Source organism: Opisthocomus hoazin, chromosome 15, assembly GCF_030867145.1.
Source record: "Opisthocomus hoazin isolate bOpiHoa1 chromosome 15, bOpiHoa1.hap1, whole genome shotgun sequence".
NCBI classification, from domain to species: Eukaryota; Metazoa; Chordata; class Aves; order Opisthocomiformes; family Opisthocomidae; genus Opisthocomus; species Opisthocomus hoazin.
This window is the reverse complement of record NC_134428.1, coordinates 7,365,591-7,386,217: the sequence shown is the minus strand read 5'-3', so window position 1 is coordinate 7,386,217 and position 20,627 is coordinate 7,365,591. Positions and strand designations below refer to the sequence as shown.

Below are 20,627 nucleotides of genomic sequence, written 5' to 3'. Positions count from 1 at the left end.
GTACTGTCGATCCTCATTTGACATCCAGCAATATTTGTTTCATAATGCTCATTTTAGTGCCAGCATTCCAGATATTGATAAAGTTATAGTGCAACTTACGTAAATTATTTGGAGGAGGTCTCGTCTCCATGTTTTCATAATGCTGCACGTGTACTACAATGTTTAGATCTCTTTCCATATGATCTGTTGTACAAGGACCTTGAGGTCGCATAACATCAGCAAGAGCCCTGAAAACCAAACAAAATCAAAATTAACCTGTTACAAAATCTGCACGGCATTACCAATATATTCCAAGGGGTTTTTTTTGGTTTGAGATGCTGTCCATCATAATGTCTGCTGGAGAAACCAGCTCCATTCACAGCAAAATCAGGGAATCGGATTCATTGTGAGACTTCACACCTAAGGCTCTTTTTAGGTTGCTTAGACAGTGTGCCAGCAGTAATACACTCAAAAACACATTAAGTTCTTTAGCCGTCTTGGCTTTGTAGGAACGTAATAGCACCTGAGCACCTAACCCCTGTCCTTAGCTTTTGCAGACTAGTTATCTTCACATCTAGATCACCACCAGGGCCTGTCAAAGTAAACTCTCACACATGCACTTACACAGAGCACCACACAACGCAGTGGTCTTGGCCATTTTCATTCAAAAATGACACCAAAGTTGAAAGGTCACCTGATTTTCATTTAGAAATCCAGCATGCATGGCACTCTTCATGATCAGGGATTTAAGCTTTTCCCATCCAGAAGGAGAGATCAAAAATGTCTTTTCTAACTTCTGTGAGTGTCCTAGTCATTAAGATGGAGCAAAGCCTGCACAGGAAGACTCCTTGCTGCTTTGAAGCCAGTTCAGAAACAGGATGAAAGCTTCACGCTAGCAAAGAGGGAGCAAGCAAAAGGATTCCTAAAAGTTAGGCCAGGCCCAGCCTGGTGCTGGTTGTGGACTTTCTCTGCAGAGCTGCAGGCAGCAACTATACGTGAAAGAGAAACAGATTTCTCTCACTCTGGTGTGTCTTCTAAGGACTAGTTTCACTGCCGAGTGCCCTGCTGAGTGTAAGTCCATTCTCCAGCATGCAGATAAGCACACACACCTGTATCAGCCCTGTGGATTCAGAGTTAGCGACCAAATTTTAAGCTCTGAAACTCTCAGCATGGCAACATCTAACTGTGTCTGTGATTCTGGGCTACAGAGTTTTACCACTGACTTCTGCAGGAGCGGGATTAGCCCTTCGGTATATGCCATATAGCTGCCTGCTGAACTTCTGTGCCACACAAAGTAATTGGCCTGCCTGCAGAAGCTGTTGCCTTAGGCAAAGGAAAGCTATCGTATGCGTTACCGGTGTCTTCGGGGTTCAATGCATGGGTTTTCTGTCCAGCTCAATGCATCACTGACCATTATTTGCCGCCTTCTTGTTTTACTAGTTTTAATTTTTAGACCCCTTGAGCTATTATTTGTTAAGGGAATGGATGCGTTTTCTGGGCGCTGTACCCAGTTTAGTTTAATTTTCTGCAAAATTATATACAGTGTCCCAGATACTGCATCAAGAAAGACTAGTTTATAAACTAATAAATACATAAAAATAAGTGCAGTCACTAGTGAAAGCCATGGCACGTGCCATCTACTTCCTCCACTGTACTTCTGTGACATGATGGTTTCCTGATCAAGAAGCACTGTACTTTCAAGTAATAAAAAGGGGCTTCATTTAAGTCACCGATAGCAAGGAATCCTGCGCTGGATCTTGCTTTCAGATTGCAGGAACATTGCTTTGGTACACAGCTGAACGACACTGATGTTTCATTGTGTTTATGGCTAGCATTATGTTATTAAAATATTAGTTCCAGTTGTGATCAACATGTTACAGAATACTCTGTTGATACTGTAAAAGGTCAGAAGACAGTAACCAAATGATTAATGGTATCAGCGCAAAGCTCCCGTTTGAAGCAATGCTTATACAGCACAAATAGCAGAGCTGGCCTACAGAGCAGAAAAATAAAAATTCAGTAGAAGAGATCTCACAAAGGTATGTAGAAAATGATGCAAAAGGAAAGCATTATATTGCAAAACACAGTCTAAAATAAGTGGGGACCAAAACCATTAATATCTAGTCAATTTACGCAAATACGTCTCTATACAAAGGAAATTATTGACATCAATATTAATTCTAACTCCAGAGGCAGCTGGACACATTTCTGGGAAGGGAAGAAATGCAAATAAAATTTCCTAACTTCAATGTGGGAGTTAAAACTGTAAGATCTCGTAATACGCGGATTAGTATTTCCCAACTTTGCGAGAGCAGGTTTTCAGAAATGCTTTCCTTATTGCCCTTAATCTGACGGTAAATATTGTTCACTGTAGACTTTAAATAACACCCTGTATGATAGCAGATTAACTAGTGCCTGTCTGTGAAAATGCCAACTAATTTTTCTACCATTTTAGGGTGGCTTTTTTCAAAGGGGTTTTAAGGAATCAGCTGTCCGACTCCCACTATACTAAGACAAAATGAACTACTCACCATCAAGTTCTATTTTTAGCAACACAGCACCTATGTTTATACTGTGTTAGCAAAAGTTGTACAATCTTCCAGGGCAGAACAGCTCATATAATAACCAGCTTGTCCTTACCTTCCACTGATGACAGGGAGAGTTAAAAATGTGTAGCAGCTTGTATCGCTGAGGTACAAAGGAAATGCTGCACCTGTGTTTTGTTCTTTTAGGGATTTGCCCATACAATGAAATACAATGAAATAGATAAAGGGAGGTTTGTGCCCCAGTATGTGACAAAATCTTCGAACAGAGGTTTGCTTTGAAAAATTCCACATAGGCCAACAGACTGTTACAATACCTTCATGCACTTTTCTCGCCTGAATATCGTCATACAGCTTTTGTTCATTATCCGAAAAAACTGTTAAAGTGGATCCCACTGAAAAATTACATATGCAGAGGGTCTTTTTCTACAGCTTTGCTATACTGAATGATTTTTTTAAGGAAATGCAAAGTACAAGATAACCTTCTAACCAGGCAGCGATACCATTGGGTCCTGTGTATTGATATTGATCACAGTATTACAAAAGTGGAGAAATGTTACCCATACAGGAGTCCATGGCCCAGAACGACCCGAGTATCACAAAACTTCAGCATTTCTCTTGCCATAAGATTTTTACCTTTAGATACGTAATGTTATTTTTGGGTGTTATAAAGCATGTGGAGCCAGGTATTTCCCTTATGGGTACAGGCTTGAAGAAGCTGAAACATAGATTATTTCACAACAGGTCACTTGCCTTATTTTGCTTCTAAAAGTGGGTCAAAACCCATAAGGGAAATAATTTCACACATAGGATTCAGGATTTTGGCAAGTCAGACTATTTTTGGCCCCGAGTACATGCCTTTTAACTGATCAACAAAAGATTTAACTCGTGAGCTCAGCACATTGTGAAGGAAGAAAGCAGAGTTCAGGCGGCTGACAGTATTTGGAAGGCTGCTAACATACCGTCAGAAGCACTGCTTCAAAAAACCAGGAGCTATAGCCTACGAGCATGATTGTAAATATTATCCTTTCAGTTCTCGGTTTGTTTGCACTTCCTCCACAAGGATTAGGGGAGGAGACAAAGGTGTGGTTTTATTTACAGACAAATCTCCTCCATGACACAGAAGTAAAGCTTTTCCCTTTCCCACTCATTTTCGAGAGAGAATTCCCCACTCCAACGGATGGAGCCTGGAAGTCCCGTTGATGTAGTCTCAAGCAGCAAGAACACGCTGCCCTCACGTGCCTAACGAAGCTTTCAGCTCTGCTTCGGGAGGCAGATCAGTTCCGCTTCCCTCTGGGCACAAGACTGCCACATCCATTCCCCGTGCCCTGTGTGATAACATACACCATTTTATCCCCTTACTCTCTTAGAAAGCAGGAGGGTGAATGAAGGGTTACTCTGTTTGGATTCTCCTATTGCTGCTTAGCTCCTGGACACTGCAGCTGAAGAGAATATTTACCTCCTTTTAACGTCAAATACAAAAATGAGAACAATATGAACAAAACATTATCACATGATGTCCAAAGCAAAATATGCCATGTAGAGTTAATACTGTACTCCCCTCTCCATTTTCATCTTCCAGATTTACAGTTCCATGCCAACAGTAAGGGTGTTTCACTGAAAAGCACTGATCTAACAAGAAAGAAAATGTCAACAGTGCCACACTTTGCTTTTTTTTTCTCAGAACCAAAGGAAGTCACAAGCTCTCTAAAAAAGGACAAATTTTGACTCTGTTTTTGTAAAAGGTCTTGTCCAATAGAGACTTTTTTTCCTATGGATTGTTTTCACTAAACAAAGACATTTCCCTGATGCTTTTTTACTGTCAAATATTTCAGGAAAATTCAGTGAAAACAATGGAGTGTTCTTGGTTTGTTCTGGTATAGCAGTAAACAAAACGTAATGAAAGGTGAGCGTATAGAAACTACGTTTACCAAGCCTGTGAAGCTTCCTTTATTAACATGGTACCACTCTTCACACACCAGTGTCTTACTTCAACAGCAGATCCACTGACTGCAAGATGAAATAATGCGAGGAACTAGTAAGTGTGGCACAGTTTTGCTTCCTATTTATAAAGCAACATTCCTATTCCTATGTGTCAGGTCTCTGTTCATATTTTTAAGTATTTTTAGTAAATCAAAAATGGAAATATATAATTTACACCAGTTGTATTCTATTCACTTTTTAAAAAAAACAGCCCTCATAAAAAAAAAGATCAGTTTACATTACGCATTGTCTTTTTTGATAAGCAGTACCATCCCTTCCATAGGTGAATTTGTTCACAGGAATAAAGAGGATTCAAGTGTTCATGTAGCCATCAGCTAGGGAATGGAAAGGAGACAATCTTGGCTAAGGAAATACATGACAAATCAGCCTCCGTGTGTTTCTTGCTGCCAGCCAAAATGGAGTAACACTTAGTACTTCTGGTTTGGCCTACCTAACTCTCTCAATGCATTACACTTTTGCTTATTAATAAGGTTCAGTACAGAAAAAAAAAAACATAAGAAGTGTTCTTTTCGGGGGTTTTTTGCTGATGTTGTAGCAATGAGTATTATAAAAGGCAGCGAACGTGAATACAGGCTACATAGTATTTTAATTGTTGGTACTATTAACTGTTTAAACAGATAAATTCTTTATTTCTTAAGCGTTGCAGCCTTTTTTTCAGAACATTAGTAGTGTAAAATGAGTTAGGGTGGAGTATTTTAGTTAAACACCCATTCCAGGACAAAGGTTACTTCAATTCTTCATTCAATGAGCAGAGTTTTTGATTGCTGAAGGCATTTACAAATCTAATTCCTTTTCAAAATAATGGTAACCCACCCCACAGCTGTAAGAGGAGTGTGAGAACTTTATATTAAAAAAAATGCCATAGTGCTGCTTTTTCAGAACATGACTAGCTATTATATGTACTGAGTGGGTGACTGTTTTTCCATGTGATCATGACTTTCCAAGTTTCTATATAATCCTGACTTGAACATTTTCAAGGCAAGAAAAATACGCGGTAGCAGACACTGTTAAGCAATCAGGGCAACAGACGACCTTTTCTAAGAACCACTTCACAAACCTAATCTTTATACATGACTGAAAGATTTCAGAATGATTTTCCAACCCTCTGTAATTCTATTTCCATAAACTAAGACAGAATATCCTTTCAGAATACTTCACACGTGTACTTCAGGTAGCAGGTATTTCTACTAGCAGAAACAGGACCTATTTAAGCCATATATAACCAGGGACGGCTACAACTTCACTCTGTCCTGGTTTTCCTAACTGCTGCGAGCCCTGCCCTTTCACATGCATGAAGACTCCACAGAAGGAGGCTGAAGCAAAGGAGAGCTTTTTACAAACAAGCTCTGTAGTTTAAGATTTAAAAAAAAAGAAATTGGGACCCATGTACTCTTTTTCTCAACTTAATAGTTGAGAATATTCAAAATGTCTAAAGGATTATTATAGCTCACCCAACAAAAAGCATCTTTGCAGAACTATCACTGACACACAGCGTTGACTAAAATTTCTGCAATGTGCTTTGTTCCTCGGTAGTAAAAGCATATCCATGTCAGCCAGTTTATAAATAGCAAATAATTGCTATTGAACTGGTGATGCATTTGTAGGAGTATTTTTGTGGCTTTCTCTGTTGATATCAGGACCAGCAGTTAATCAAAAAGTCACAGAGAAACTTCAGTAAAAAAATAAGGCTCCAGGTGTCGAGTCGATCTCTTCGACTGTCTTTCAAAGGGATTACTCTTCAGCTAAGCTTTAAAGATTGTGAACTACACCATTACCAGTCAGGGCAAGAGGAAGCTTTCTGCCACACCGCACGTCCAGCAGCAGGCATCCTCTTCATTGCATTTCATCACTAAAGTTGCCCAATGTGCTGGAATCTGTTTGGACTCTTTAACGGAGCTGCTTGCCTTTTCCCCCATGTGCTTTACTTTCACGTGCCTGGGATTAGCATAAAGAATCAGACAGAATGCAAACTTGACAAATGTGCTGTGCCGTGATTTTGAACTGCTGTGACAATCTGGGTTCGGGATGTGCTGCCCAAGCCACCGGGCTCTGTCCCGAGCTGCCCACCTGCCTGCCCACGGCTCGGCAGTGCTGCCTGGAGCGGGCGGTACGCAGCACGCCTGCCTCGAGGTGGGGGAGGCTCTCTGCACTGTGGACACAGAGCATGACACACACGGACGGGGACCAGACAAGACTTTCATGCACCCTTTTTTACCTCTCAACAGTAACTGAAAAAACGTTAAGAAATTCTACGATAGCTTTCTATTTTTGCGTCTCCCTCTTCCCTTCCACCCCGGCTCATTTTTACAGCTTAGAAATTTCACATATAGCTCACACACTTGCAAGGGCTGGGGGAGTAGGGACGGTCCTGCCAAAATGATTTTGCAGCTGGAGAGGGAGGGCGAGATGACATTTGTTTACATCCTTCTGCTGAGAAGTAAAAGCATCTTCCAAGCTTTGGAGCAGTTGGAAGAGGGAGCCGATCAGGCTTTCTACAATTCAGTGTTGCTGGTTTCACGATTTTGGGTTTGTTTTCCTACTCATGGGCAAGCGTATCTGGGAACACTTGCTGGATCTTGCCGGGGAGAGGGTCAGACACTGCAGATAAAAACGGGCTACGGGCTGTGCGGGCTCTGCAGCTATCGCTAGCCTTCCTCCGCACGCCCGTCCTTCGGCAGCCCGGGCCGGGGCCGCCACGGGAGCCCCGCTCCCCGAAGCCGGTGTCCCCCGGGCGCCCGGCAGAAGGCGCGGGCCCCCCTCGCCTCTCCGGGAGCAGCCGGGGGGGGCGGGAGGGCACCCTGCGACGGGCGCCCGGCCTTACCTGGACATGTGCTCCCGCTGGGGTCTGTGCGCCTTCTCCAGCCCGAGCTTGGTGAAGATCCCCACCAGCACCATGACCGCCACGACCCCGCAGATGATGTAGACGATGAGGTTGGTTTTGTCCCTGGTGGGGTCGTGCAGAGGGTCGTCGATGCGCGAGGGGGGCTTCCCCGTGTTCATCCACAGCGGCGTCTCGTAGTTGGTGCAGGTGCTTTGGTCCAGCCGCGTCTTCTTGAACTTGCAGCAGAACCTGAAGCCACAAGTGCCGCAGCAGAAGATGAACTCCCCCGAGCTGCAGTTGAAGGGGGGGTCCCACTGCCCCATCACGTCGAAGTAGCCCCTGCAGAAGTCCGGGACGGGGGGCTGCTCCGAGGGGTCCGGCTGCTCCCCGAGGCCGGACCGGTTTGCTCCCGAGAGCACCACGAAGCTCCCCAGCGGCTGGCCAGCCCTCTCCTGCGCCCGGCACGCCAGCGCCAGCAGCTCCGCCGCCAGGCAGCCGACAAGCAGCCGCACCAAGCCTTCCATCCCGCCGCGCAGCCCGGGCTCCGCGCCGCCGCCGCCGTTCCAGCTGCCGGGTGCCGCGCTGCGCCAGGGGCTGAGCATAAAGCGGCGCCGTCAGGGGCCGGGCGCCGCCAGCCCGCACTGCCTCCCGCCCGCCGCCGGCCCCGGGCAGCGCCCGCCGCCCCCCGCCGCCCCGGAGCGCCCAGCGCGCGGCACTTGTGGAGCGGAGCGCGCGGGCGGCGGGGCCGCGGGGCGGGAGGGCTGAGGCGAGGGGGCGCGCCAGGCGCCTCGCGCGCCGCCGGGGGCACCCGCCTGCTGCTCCCCCCCCCCCCCCCAACCCCCCTGCGGCGCGCGGCGCGGTCTCCCGCGCAACTCCCTCAGGCGGCCGCGGCGCGCGCCGGGCCCCGCCCGCAGCCGGGTGAGCCCGCGGGAGGCGGCGGTGGCGGCCAGGGCAGAGCGCGCGCGGGCGGGCGCGCGGGCGGGCCCCGCCGTGGCGGGCAGCCTGCGGTGAGCGCGAGGGCGAGGCTGCGCGCCGCAGACCCGGGGCTGCCCGCAGCACCTCAGAGCGGCCGGCGGCCCCCCCGCCCCTGCGGAGCTTCCTCCCCCCCCCCCCCCCCCAGGCCGCCGCCCCGCCCCGCCCCGCCGCCCCTTACATAAGAGACCTCCTGGCCCGCCCGCCCCTCCCGCAGGTGAGTCGCGCGCACGGGGAGCGCCGCCCCCGCCCCTCTCCGCACGGCCACGTTGCGGGCCGAGGCGGGCGGAGAAGGCAGCCCCGGGGGGGAGGAGGTAGGGCGCCGCGCTCCCGCTCTCCTCCTGCCGGCGGGCCGGCGCTCCCCCGGGGCCGCTTACCTGCGAGGCGAGGGCAGGTCCCGGCGGAGCCTCGTCCATGGGGCCGCGCCGCCACTACGCCATGGGCGCTGCGCAGGTACGGCGCGGCGCGGAGCGGGACTGCCCCGGCGCGTCCTGCCGTCAGAAGCCCTGTTCTGGTGCCGGGCGGGCGGGCTCCGGGGGGCGCGGCGGGGCTGCGGGCTGTCTGCGAGACACAGAATTAACACAGCTTCCCCCGCGCGGAGCACCGGCTCCGGGAAGGGCTTCTCCGCAGTCCGCCCCCCGTCCCCTCGCCTCACCCGCCCGGCCCCGCCCGTCGGTCCGGCCGCGGCCCCCTGCCCCGGGTGCCGTGCTGCCGTCGTGGCGGGCTGCGCCTCAGGCACCGGGCTGCGCCTCAGGCACCGGCCTGCGCCGGGGGGACCGGGCGGAGTGGGGCTGCGCGCCGCGAGCCACTGGCAGCTGCCCGCCCTGCCCCGCCGCAGACCCCAGTCCGGCGGTGCGCCCTGGCCTGGAGAGACCCTTTGTCTCTCAGCGGAGGAAAAGCTACCGGTCCCAGCCCACAACAGCCTTTCTGGGGCTTTGATTCTTAAAACCTCCACCTCATCGGCGTCCCCTTACGAGTCTCCCCTGAAATCATACCATTCCTCCCTTGTGTAGGCTTCTCCCTGCTGTTATTTATTATTTAACACTTTGTGATGCAGTTTGTGCTGAAAATACTGCACAAAATGAATCCGTTCCGTATGTATTATCGCGTCTGCAGACATTTGAAGTCCAGTCCTGTCAGGCACTTAAGATTATGCAAGTTTCCCTGTTGATGTGACTGCTAAAAAGCTGCTTAAATATTTTGCATGATTAGTGCTATACACGTGCAGAAAGAATGACATCCAAAAAATTATTTATTTCATGGGCTACTAATCCTGACCAGCTATGGTGCAGATTTCTTGTTTTGCTGAGTTCCTGGGGGTTTCCTTAAGAGTTCCCCTATAGCAAAAAGAAAAGCCCAAAGGATTTAGGCTGGAATCTAACTTTTGCAGGATTCAGGTCCGTGTAATCAGGATCTGATCCTAAGTGGCTTGTGTTTGGGGAAAACAGGAGGGTGATTAAAGCTCCTTGAAAAAAAATAAAATTTTCTATGGCACTGTAAGACTTTGGCTCAGGCCCATAGAAGCCAGAACCCCTAAATTGTGTTACCCTGATTAATCAGAAGTTACTCTAGTTGTTAAGCTTTCTGTGCCTGTTAGTCGTATTAGCAGTGAAGTTATCTTAGCTGTACCACATGTTAGAATTCTAATAAGGAACTAGAGTTGTTCTGGACTAGGGCATGAACCCGTTTTACTGGACCTGCAGCAGTGTGTTTTACTGGCTTTGAGCACCTGCATGATCAAAATATAAAACCATTAAGTATAATAATGGAAACAAGAAAACTGGTTTAGAGAAATGGGGTGTTACACACGGTACTGAGGCACATCTTGGGTTGCTGAGTGATTTTTATAAAGCTTTTCTCAATGAAGCCAGTCAATAAACTTCTAATTTGTTTCAGTTGCCTCTATCAAGTTGAGAAACATGAAAGATTTCCCAGTTTAGCACCATCGCCTTCCACTTTCAAGACTTCTATTTTTGACATTGCTGGAAGGTAAGTAATAGTTACCCACTTTTCTACAGTTTTTATCCCATAAGTAATGTATTTTGCCACCAAAATGATTGAGAAGACGAATGTTTCAACTAGAACCTACAGACTGCTCTTTATTCAAGCGCATATCCACTTAGTGAAAAGTGGGATACTTAATTTTAGGCACAGACATTATAGAAAATTAGGTATTCCTATTATATTTTCCTCTAATTTCTTTGACTTGTTTTTACTGAGGCTTTCACATGTGGATCAACGGCAATGCTTGTTGTTCAGCTTTAAGCTAGAAAATAGACGCTTTTTTCCCTGGTAAATCCTGTAGCAATGCATAGCCATGTCTCAGTGGAAGTTGTGTAAATGCATACACACTCATACTGTATGTATGTGCATGTGCATTACACGTGTTCGATTCTGTTCAATTTTATACACGCTCAGAACTGATTCTTGCAGGGGTTTTTATGCAGATAAGAGAGTTTGAAAAAGCGTAAAATGAGGAGAGAAAGTGAACTTGTTAACTGGAATATTGAGGTGGTGACAAATCTGAAGAATGTAGAACAGTTAGAACATACAGAGCAATTGCAATTATTGTGTTCCAAATTCTATAATTCATTTTTGTTAATAGTAACAATGTTGATGCAACCTCTGAGTATTTCCCAGGGACTGATGACCTGCTGGAGAGAATAGTCCTTTGCTGAGCACTGAGCAACTGGAGCTTTCTAGCCAATCATTAATTCCCGACAAACGCCATAGAGCTCAATCATTATTACAAACAGATATTCCAGAGCTGTGAAAATCTGTCAAAATAGCAGCCAGACAGGCCTGATCTCAGGCAGTGTGGATCTGAAAGGTATTTTGTGATAAGAAATGTCATGTGGAAACTGGAATGAAGCAGTCAATGTCTCTTTCATTTTCCTGATAGTTATTTCCTCTTTTCTTGATAATTATTTCATGCTGTAATGGGATGTTTGGATGTATAGATGCAAAACATATTGCAGCTGGAGAACAAAAAAGGTGATGATTCTGCTATAGCAGGCCAACTGGCAGCATGTTTGCGATCACTAGTCTTTAAACGTACAGTTAAATGTTAGGTGAATGTCTGCCGTGGAGCATTAAGGTAGCTTGAGACACAAAAGAAATACCTTAGCAGGCAGGAGTTGAAGAAGTAAAACGTGTTTAACAAGGAGGCTACGAGCGGCATGAGGTTTGTAGGTACTGGAAACAGTCCCATGATTTACAAATATTGTAAACAGCCCTGAACGACACAACGCAGAAGTTTGTTTTGAACACCTCTGTGTTCTTGAATCAGCGCACATCAGACAGCCCCATCTGCCTCTGCTGTCATTCCACTGTGAGGAGTATGCTTTCCCATTAGTATTGGGCTTGCTGGGTGGTTAAAACGCAGTTGGTTCTAGACCTTTCTTTTAGTTACACAGCTAACACTTCATAAGCCTTTGTTCTTTTCGCCAGGAACTGCAATCGTTAGTATCATGTCACTGCAATAACGTGTGAAAACCCTGCCTGCAGTGTGTTGACAGTAAATATACTTCTTCTTTTATCGTTACTGAGCACACATCTTTTAAGTTAACCTTTCTCTTTTCGTTAAATAAGATTCACATACAGATTGGGACAGAATGAGCTTGTCCCTATAGTTTCATGAATTCATAGCAACTTTAACTAGGACATCATGCAAACAGTGAGCATTTTTTAGTTATTGTCATCAAGTCTGAAAGAAATACACTTTTCACGTAGCAAAAGGATCACCATCAAGACATCTTCCTGAGCCAGGAGGTGTTTCATGAATGAAAAAGCATGGGAGACTCATTTTCATGGCTTACTGAGGAGGGAAGATAATTTATTGCAATTCCACAATGTAGAAATCACTTTTATCCTCTAATATTTTTCTCTTCAGTCTTCTTGTAAAACCATAATTGTAGTAATTGCACGGGCTGGGGTTGAGGCAAGCAGTAACAGCATTCACGTTTGGAATGGACTTAATGAAATCCTGAGGGTTCTTGTAGCTTCAGTTTAATTCAAAGGAAATTCAGAAGAATTCAGATAAAAGTTGAAGGTAAACGGAGTGCTTGTGAATGTACAAGAGGAAACACGTGTATACTGCAAACGTCTTCAGTATACAGCAGTAGGAAAAAAGTGCCAAAATGTCTAAAGCAGCTTTTGGCAGTACAGCTGAAAAATGAGTTGTGCCCTCAGGTTTGCCTGTTGCTCAGCCATTCCTCTGATTCTGAACACAGAAAGCTGACAGTCGGTTTCTCTCCTTGGCAAAACTGAGGCTACTTTTGAATTGTAGCAGTATTGCAAGTACCTGCCTACAAGGTATGTTTCTGCATGTTATAAATTAGACTGCCATGGAATTTAGATCTGGAATGACTGACCAGGTGTCTGAGGATTGCTGCAACTGGCAAAGAAGGCTCTGCAGATCATTCCAACCTCGTGCCACCAAAATCTCTGTGACTTGTTAACAAAAAAGAAAAGAAAGGCTACGGAGGGTCAGAAAAATGGGAACTGCTTTTGTATCGTTCCAACTGAAAACCCAATCACCTTTGTTCCCATGAGTTCAACTTTTCAAGGCAGAGAGGAAGCCTTTCTAAACAGACCTAAAATAGCATTAAAAATTTCCAAGGTTGAAGTCAGTATAGTAGCCTGTATACTGTGCCTGAGCATAAAGAGGCAGTGCGTAGATGTAACAGAGGACATAGAGCAGGGAAAATTTGCTAATCCTCTGCTGTCTGACTGTGGCATGTGTTACAACAGCCGAGGAGCTGATATAACCAATACCTCTTCTAAAAACTCTTCAGTAACTGAGATCAAGAGGTAGACAAGTTTTAGCCTGGAATGCGGATTCTCCAAGCGTGGAGCACAGAATCATAGAATGGTTAGGGTTGGAAGGGACCTTAAAGATCATCTGGCTCCAACCCCCCAGCCAGAACAGGAAGAAGTCAAATTAGTGAGGCAGTTATAGTCTGTCAGTTTTAGCACTGTTAACCCTCACGGGCTATAGAAGTGAGCTGTGAACCTCGGAAGTAAAGAAACTGCTCTTCACGGAAATGTGAAATTGCCGTATTACTTAACTAACAAAAGATTTTAGCCACCATATATTTTGCACATCTTCCAAAATGTACTGTCAGGCAACCAAAATCAAAAGTTCTTACTGACCATTAGACCTTTTTAGTATACCTCCCTGATAATGAGCTTTAATGATGTCTCCCCATATCATTGTCACAACATGCCCATCTGAGGCTTGATGTATTTTGTATCTTACATACAGCAATAACACATACATGTAGGAACTTTCAGATTTATGAAGAGGAAAATTTCTCTGACGGTTCCATTTTTAAAGGATGCTAACTGTTAAAAGACGCTTAGGATTTTAAAACGGTCAAGTCAGAAGACAGATGAAGTAAGAGGTACAGAGAAAGTAATAATGGTCCGAGTTCTGTGATACTTTTTTGATTATATCACACTGCAGTTTTCATGTGGCTATCGGATTCACTTGTGACTACTATGCCTGGCCAAGAGCATCAAATGCGGTTGCCAAAGGTTAAATATCCACAGGCCAACTCAGTATCTGCTAAATTCGATAACTGTCTTTCCACTGATTTAAAGTGGAAACTGCACTGGGTGATTTTGTTCAAGAGATGCTGCATAATCACAGCTTACACTGAAATCACCAGATGTCTGAGTGGTCAGTGCTTCTGAAAACCGGGTCGCATATTTGAAAGCCCAAGAATGAATTCAGAGACTAAATTTAGGCACTTATGTTGGGAAACTGTTGACGTGCACAAACACATACGCAGGTTCCAGACCACGCTTTTAGGCAGATGGCAACAACAGTCCTTTCTTGACTCCACTTGACAGCCAATGTAAAGAGCAGTACTAAAGCTGGCTCCAAAGGGATTTGCTTCTCTGTCCGCTAGCGTGGTAGCCAGCGAGGAGAAATCATCTATCAGCCAGGTATACTGATAGATGGGTCAAAAACCCAGGAAGATCTCAAGGTGGAAAAGTAAATGCCATTTCTTATGCTTTTCTTTCTAGAGAGCATTCTGATAATGTTAACAGGATTCTTCACTGATATTTCTCAGCAGAGTGCAACTCTGTTACACCTACATATATGGGATACCTATCTAGAACATCTGTCTAGGTATTCTGTTACACCTATCTTGAATGAAAAAGCACCAACCCAGTCTCCTTGCTCTTTGCATCATGTCAACACTAAACTGAAAAGTAAATGCTTAAAGTAAATAATGTGTAGCAGAACATTTTTTATAATAATTCTTTTTTTGTGTGTGTGTGGTTTCATAACATATATTTGCCCAGAGTTTTTTTATTATTGTGAAAGTGCAGTGATCCCACAGCTGGATAAATAATAGGACAAATAAAAGGATTTTAACTGTAATGTGATATGCACATTGGGGAGTCTTGAGAAGTGGTGCAAAAAGATGCTGACAGCAGATTCTAGTGGTATCTCTTTGTTGTAGTTTTTACTTAAATCAGCAGATTATCTCTAACCTGCTAAATATAATCTAATGTTAATAACGTATTTAGGATATCTGCTCCCTAACACACATATGGGAGATTATTGCAGAGTACAGTAAGGTTAAACACATTTTTAATAAAAAGTGCTGGCACCTGAGAGTACAGTTTTCAGAAGATTGATCTGTATGTTTATATAGGCAAGAAACATTGGAGTAAAATGTAAAGAAGCTGCAAAAGGAATACTTCTGTATAATATGGAAATAATGTGTATATATATATATATGGACAGTTGTAACCAAATACTTGGTAAAAGAACAACTCACAGTTTTCTTGGGTGTGTGTGGGAAATAGTCTGTAATTCACTCCCACACACCTGACAGAAAGCTGGCCTCTTTAAAGTCAGTTTTGTAATTTATATACACCTTGCAGTCTTAAATATGATTTTCCATTTTAACAAATTCACCTTGTGAATATAGTGATTGTTCTTCAAAAAGAAAAAATAACAAAATTAAAAAGGAAATTGCATGTAATTTCTATGCAAACTAGAACAGTTGAAGTGAGCTTTGATAATATGATGAACAGATAATTTAGATGGCTTAACAATAGGATCACTTTCCCACATAAACAATGCAAGTATTTCAACACATAAAATGACCATAAGTGAAAAAGAGCCGTATCTCATAATACCCAATTATATCACTTGTTTCTGTCATAATGTTTAACTCAAGTTAAAAAAGAAACACTTGCACAGCCAGATCAGAAATAGATACTCCATGCAAAGCCTGAACCCGGGTCCAGTTTTCAGTCTTTTCATCTCACTGCAAATGACTTTCTTAGTATTAGGTCTGTTGGTTATCATTAGTTACTTACTGACAGCTGTATGCAAAGGACAAAGTTTTCACTCATTAGTGTTAACAGGAATATTACCATTCAATTCAGTGGAGCGAAGATTCCACTCTAAGGATCGGGATTTAATAAGTTTATTCTCATTGAGATGTTCTTTATAGAACATAAAATTCCATTTGTTTCAATAGGGTCATTTCATAGTGCTAGTGTTATTCATAATGAAAGCAAACCCGAAATCTAACATTAAAGGATACAGAAAAAAACATACAGAAAAAGTTGAAGACAAAAATAACAAAGATCAGGGCCACATTGTGATGCCTGTTACATGCAAGAATGTACAGATATTTAAGGAAATCATATTTTCACACACAGTGCACCTTTAAGCTCCAGAGCAGGTAGCTATGCACTGCTCAAAATGCACTCAGACAGAATGCCTGTCTCGATGCCCCTCAGTACACTGAAGCCCAAGGGAGGCATGGTCTGCTGGCAGAGTGGCGAGGACAGCTGTCTAGCACATTTGCTGAGGAAAGCTGCCCGCCCTGCTAGGGAAGGCTACTTCTTGCTGGCTCATGAAGCCTGGCTCGCTGGCCTTTCACTACAGTCGCATTCCTCCGGGATGAGAGAATAGTCATCTCTAGGCCACAAAGAGAAAAAATTTTCTTGGCAGCTGGCATACAGCTGTGGAGTTCATTCCCTGGTGGTATTGCAACAGTTACAAATCTCAGCCTCGCAGGAATAAAGTGTAAAATCCCTCATTTTCATCTACCTGTTACACAATAATAATAATAACAAAGCCATCCCTCCTAGGACATGAGGAGAAACTAGAGATCCTTTACTGTGATCGCTCTTAGAGCTTGTAAAGGTGTTCTGATACCATGGTGACAAACACAGTACAACTGCCGAGATAGATGATGGATCCAGCTGGCACTTCTCCCTCCTCCCCCACACATCATGGTGCTCACCACAACAAGTTTATGATTTTGTCCTAAAAATCTGTTGAGTTTTGTTGGTCTTTACAACTTTACTTGCAGAAGCTGCAAAGTGCTCTCTTCACTTTGATGTAGTCTAGACTGTATGAGAGAGGTGCACGATTTTTTCAGCAACGACACCCATATGGTATATCGTTCTCCTGATAAAACACTCCTCTAAAACCCTAGCTGATAAATAAATAAATGTGAGTTCTCACTTTTGGCAAAAAAAAAAAATATTTTATATACCTGTCTATTTGCTCAGTCGTCTTAGGCAAGTTTTACCCAGAATGGTATTAGTATGTTTGTTCAGGTGTGATTTATCGTTCAGAAGCTGAAACAGAAAGTCCTCCAAGTTAACTTCTACCTTGCACTTTTTCTGTTTACATAGGATATGTAATATAATGATAAGGTTTTGGGTTTTTTTTTTCTTTTTTACCTAGAAGATGAGATAAATACTTGCAAGACTAGGCTATGTAAAAACCCAGAAATATTGCAATTCTCTTTTTTTCACGAAAGGAAAAGTGTGAAAAGTAGTAGCAATCTCATAGGTTCACAAAACTTTTCTCAAGATATTTACTCAGCTGTAAGTTTCAAATAGTAAGCGCTGCTGTTTCAGATTTCCAAATTCTTAACAGCTGCATTGTACAAGAACGCTGCTGCACTTCACGCTACTTTCTGACCTTGCTGACAGCATCGTTACCTGTCAGAGTCTGAGTGGGTATGGACAAGGTGCTAATCTTTCACTGGGACAAGATATTCTCTGGAATAAGTGGAAGAACTGCTGCTGCGGGGAACCCACATGCCAGTCTCCAACGTTTTGTAAATCTGTTATTCAGTATATTAGGAGTAAAGCGTAAAACATTTTTCATTGAGAAATTAATTTCAAATGGATTTGAGCTACTGAAATGCTTTATCTGTGTACATACCTGGATGCTTCCATAATAATTATACTGCAAAAGCTGGATGAAGTAGTAAGTACTGGGAGTATATTAAGAGATGAAATTCTAATGGATCTAAATGGGAGCAAGGCTCCCTTCAGCCAGGGTGAATTTCACTCTTGATTTGCTTGAGTTGCAGAAATATGATTAACCAAAGTTTATCCAGAAGCAAATTAGTGCTAAAGTGTGAAAATCAGAGCTTTGAGACTACTCGCATAGCCTTATGCTAGCTTTTTTCATCCAAAGAGTCTAATTAAGCAAACCTGGCAGAAGCCTGAAAAGCAAGCATTCTCTGCTGTTGGTTAGTAAAGAAATTGATCACTCTTTTTATGAAGACAAAGGGTGCCTGTTTGCCCAATGAGGACCTGAAGGGGGAAGAATAGAGTGCAACACCAGAACTACACACATTTCTTCTGGCTTTGGAAGCCAAGAGGAAAGACGGGAAATTCTAGTATCAGTTTGTTTATGATATTGTTATTTCTGGCTGACAGCAGGGTAACAGATGCTTCTTCAGGTCAGGGCTTCCCAGCCTGTTCCTAGACAAGCTTCCCATCCTTATTTACGGTAGAAGGAACTTCAAGTACTGTAGCATATCAGCTGCATGAGCAGACCACGTACAGATCTCTCAATATCTTACAACGCGCAGTGGGAGGATCTCTACTACAGTTTAGAAAGACTGGCCTACAAAACCTGGACTGGGAAAGAAATTTAGCCTTACACAAACAGTCAGTTCAGTCCCAAATAAATTCTAAAAAGAAGGCTTAGGGCAGACAAAAGTTACGCACACTCTTCATGCTGATTCTCTGCACGGATTCCTCCTCCTTCTTGCTAGATAAATGAAAATATGCTGACTTGCGTAAATAACTTGTTCATATGGCTATACATTTTGTATTTAACAATATTTAAATTTTGACTGTGGCTTGCCTGAAAAGAAATATGTAAATCAACTTGGTTTCCACTTGAGCTTGACCTTCTCTTGAGCCAAATAAGCCTTAAAGATTTCTAGAGAGTCAAACAGAATAGTTGCCTTCCCATCAGCCTGTTCCAGCAAGGAATGTGATGCTCTCCATCTAGGTAAGCTTGGAAGTATAATAATGAAAGCTATTTTGCCCGATGTTCAGCACTGGCAAATTCTCACTGATTCAGAATTCTTTAATACTTTTCACAGAAATAATCAAGCAATGTGGTGGCAGATGAGACTAGGTTAGAATTGCTTGAGAACTGATGAAGGTAGAAAGGTACTGTCATTTTGGCATCAGGAATGAAAGAATTTGTCGTATACAGAAGTAAATATTGTAGTGAAGTGCAGCTTGTTGATATAGTATTACAACACATTTTGTATGTCAAGTAGGCATCCCACATCCAGATCTTCACCCACTGAATCAGATTCATCAATGACGCTTTATATACGTATATATTTTATATATAATAATATATATAATTATATATATGTATTATATAGATACTTTATGTGTGTGTGTGTATATATAGTATATACATAGATACGCTTTTTCCCCAAAGCCAGTTACGCTGTTCCAAATGCCTGACTTCAAACTGTTTTTCCATAATGCTGTCTTTTGGACATTCGCAAATGCAGGCTCAGACACATAAGCTCTCTCTATAGGACATACGGAGAGTTAGGTGCCTCAGAAGGATGAACCTAGAAGTGTGCATACTGAGTGACAACCAACAATGAAGTGCCGATCATAGAGGTCTGTGTCACCCAGTGCTGCTCTTTGAATGTTAAATAGCTAGAAGATAGCAAGCAGGTGCCTCTTCCTAATCAGTTCAAGAATCTGGATTCTGAATCCTACTTTCATCTTCTCAGCATAAGAAGAACTTGTACCTGGTCTCTTTCTGTAGTTTTTGTTTTGTTTACTTAACAGAAACCATTAATAAAAGATGAAGAAGCTACTTCAGATTAATATGAGGAAGGACAGAAAAAGAAAAGAGTGGTTCTTTGGTGAGCAGAGTATCATCTTGCTTACAGTTGTCATGGAAAGCCTAAATGTGAATCATTTGGAATTCACTTTGCTCTTCAGAACTGAAGTGGTAGGACAAGTATGAGTACTACACCAACACTAGATGTACTCCACTGGCTCTCCAATCAGTGATTAATTGTTCACATTCAAGGCCTTTCTTCAAGGCTTTCACTGGAGTACAATATAATTCCTATGGCATCTGCAACTCAAAAGGTCACTGCATTCTCTGAAAACATTGTGAGTTGTGGAACTCATCATGAAATGGAAGTAAGGAGGCACCCATTGAAAATCTAAGCCTAAACACCAAAGATCAAAGCCTTGTACTGCATTTATAAGCAGTTGAATGTGATGTACCTTTTCCCTGAAAAGATTTCTTCCATTCATGCCAAGATACTAACATAAAAAAGATTTATAGGGAAGAGCCACATGCATAACCAGCCATCTTACTGTGAATTCACGTGTGCTACAGATTTAATTAAAAGAGAGTAAAAGTAAAAGTAAATTTATATTTCTTGATATTAAAGTTAATTGGTATATGCCAACACCAGTCGGCAATCTTGCCATCTCTGTGAGAGCCTGGCTAGGTTGTTAATATACAAACACCACCAGCCTACACTCTACTAGGAATTGTAAGTTCATATTTTTGTTCTCTGATTTCTTTCCATTCAGGAGCCCAAACACATAGGAATGTATCATGGTTTTGATGTAACTCCAAATGACAGCATATAGAGTCTGTATGCCATAGCTTCACTTACTAGGAAAGTTTTCAGCTTCCACTTATTTTAGCTGTTATTTCCTCGTAGGCACTTATTATATTCTTCCTAGCATGCTGAGCTCTTCTAATGTTTAGAAATATTGTGGAAGTGGAAAAAAGTCACAGTCAATTAATTCCTTTGTTTGAATAATTAAACATTTTAAATACTCCCTCCATACTTGATGTTCAGCTATGAATATATTATTAATAGTAGTTTGTACTGTGTGCTGCAAGAGGATGTTAGGCACATAATTCCTAGAACCTGGGGAGGAGAACGTTTCCTGACACTATGAATTTACCTATCCAATGACAAAGTTATCTTGTTCTAATTTAAATGTATTTC

The 20,627-nt window shown here is 43.3% G+C and overlaps 2 protein-coding genes across 2 annotated transcripts in view; one reads left to right on the top strand and one right to left on the bottom strand.

Annotated features, from left to right (window-relative positions):
- Positions 1-7,941, bottom strand: part of SHISA9 (shisa family member 9) — a 183,271-nt gene extending 175,330 nt beyond the window's left edge. The window contains exons 1-2 of the mRNA XM_075436695.1: positions 7,348-7,941; positions 100-227 (exon numbers count right to left, since the gene is read on the bottom strand). Coding sequence (XP_075292810.1) covers positions 100-227; positions 7,348-7,871 — 652 coding nt within the window. The 5' untranslated portion in view covers positions 7,872-7,941. The remainder of the gene's footprint in view (positions 1-99; positions 228-7,347) is intronic.
- Positions 7,942-8,583: 642 nt separating this feature from the next.
- The window catches only part of CPPED1 (calcineurin like phosphoesterase domain containing 1), a 64,049-nt gene continuing 52,005 nt past the window's right edge, over positions 8,584-20,627 (top strand). Inside the window, exons 1-2 of the mRNA XM_075436698.1 lie at positions 8,584-8,772; positions 10,216-10,308. The gene's annotated coding sequence lies outside the window, so the exon portion shown is untranslated. The remainder of the gene's footprint in view (positions 8,773-10,215; positions 10,309-20,627) is intronic.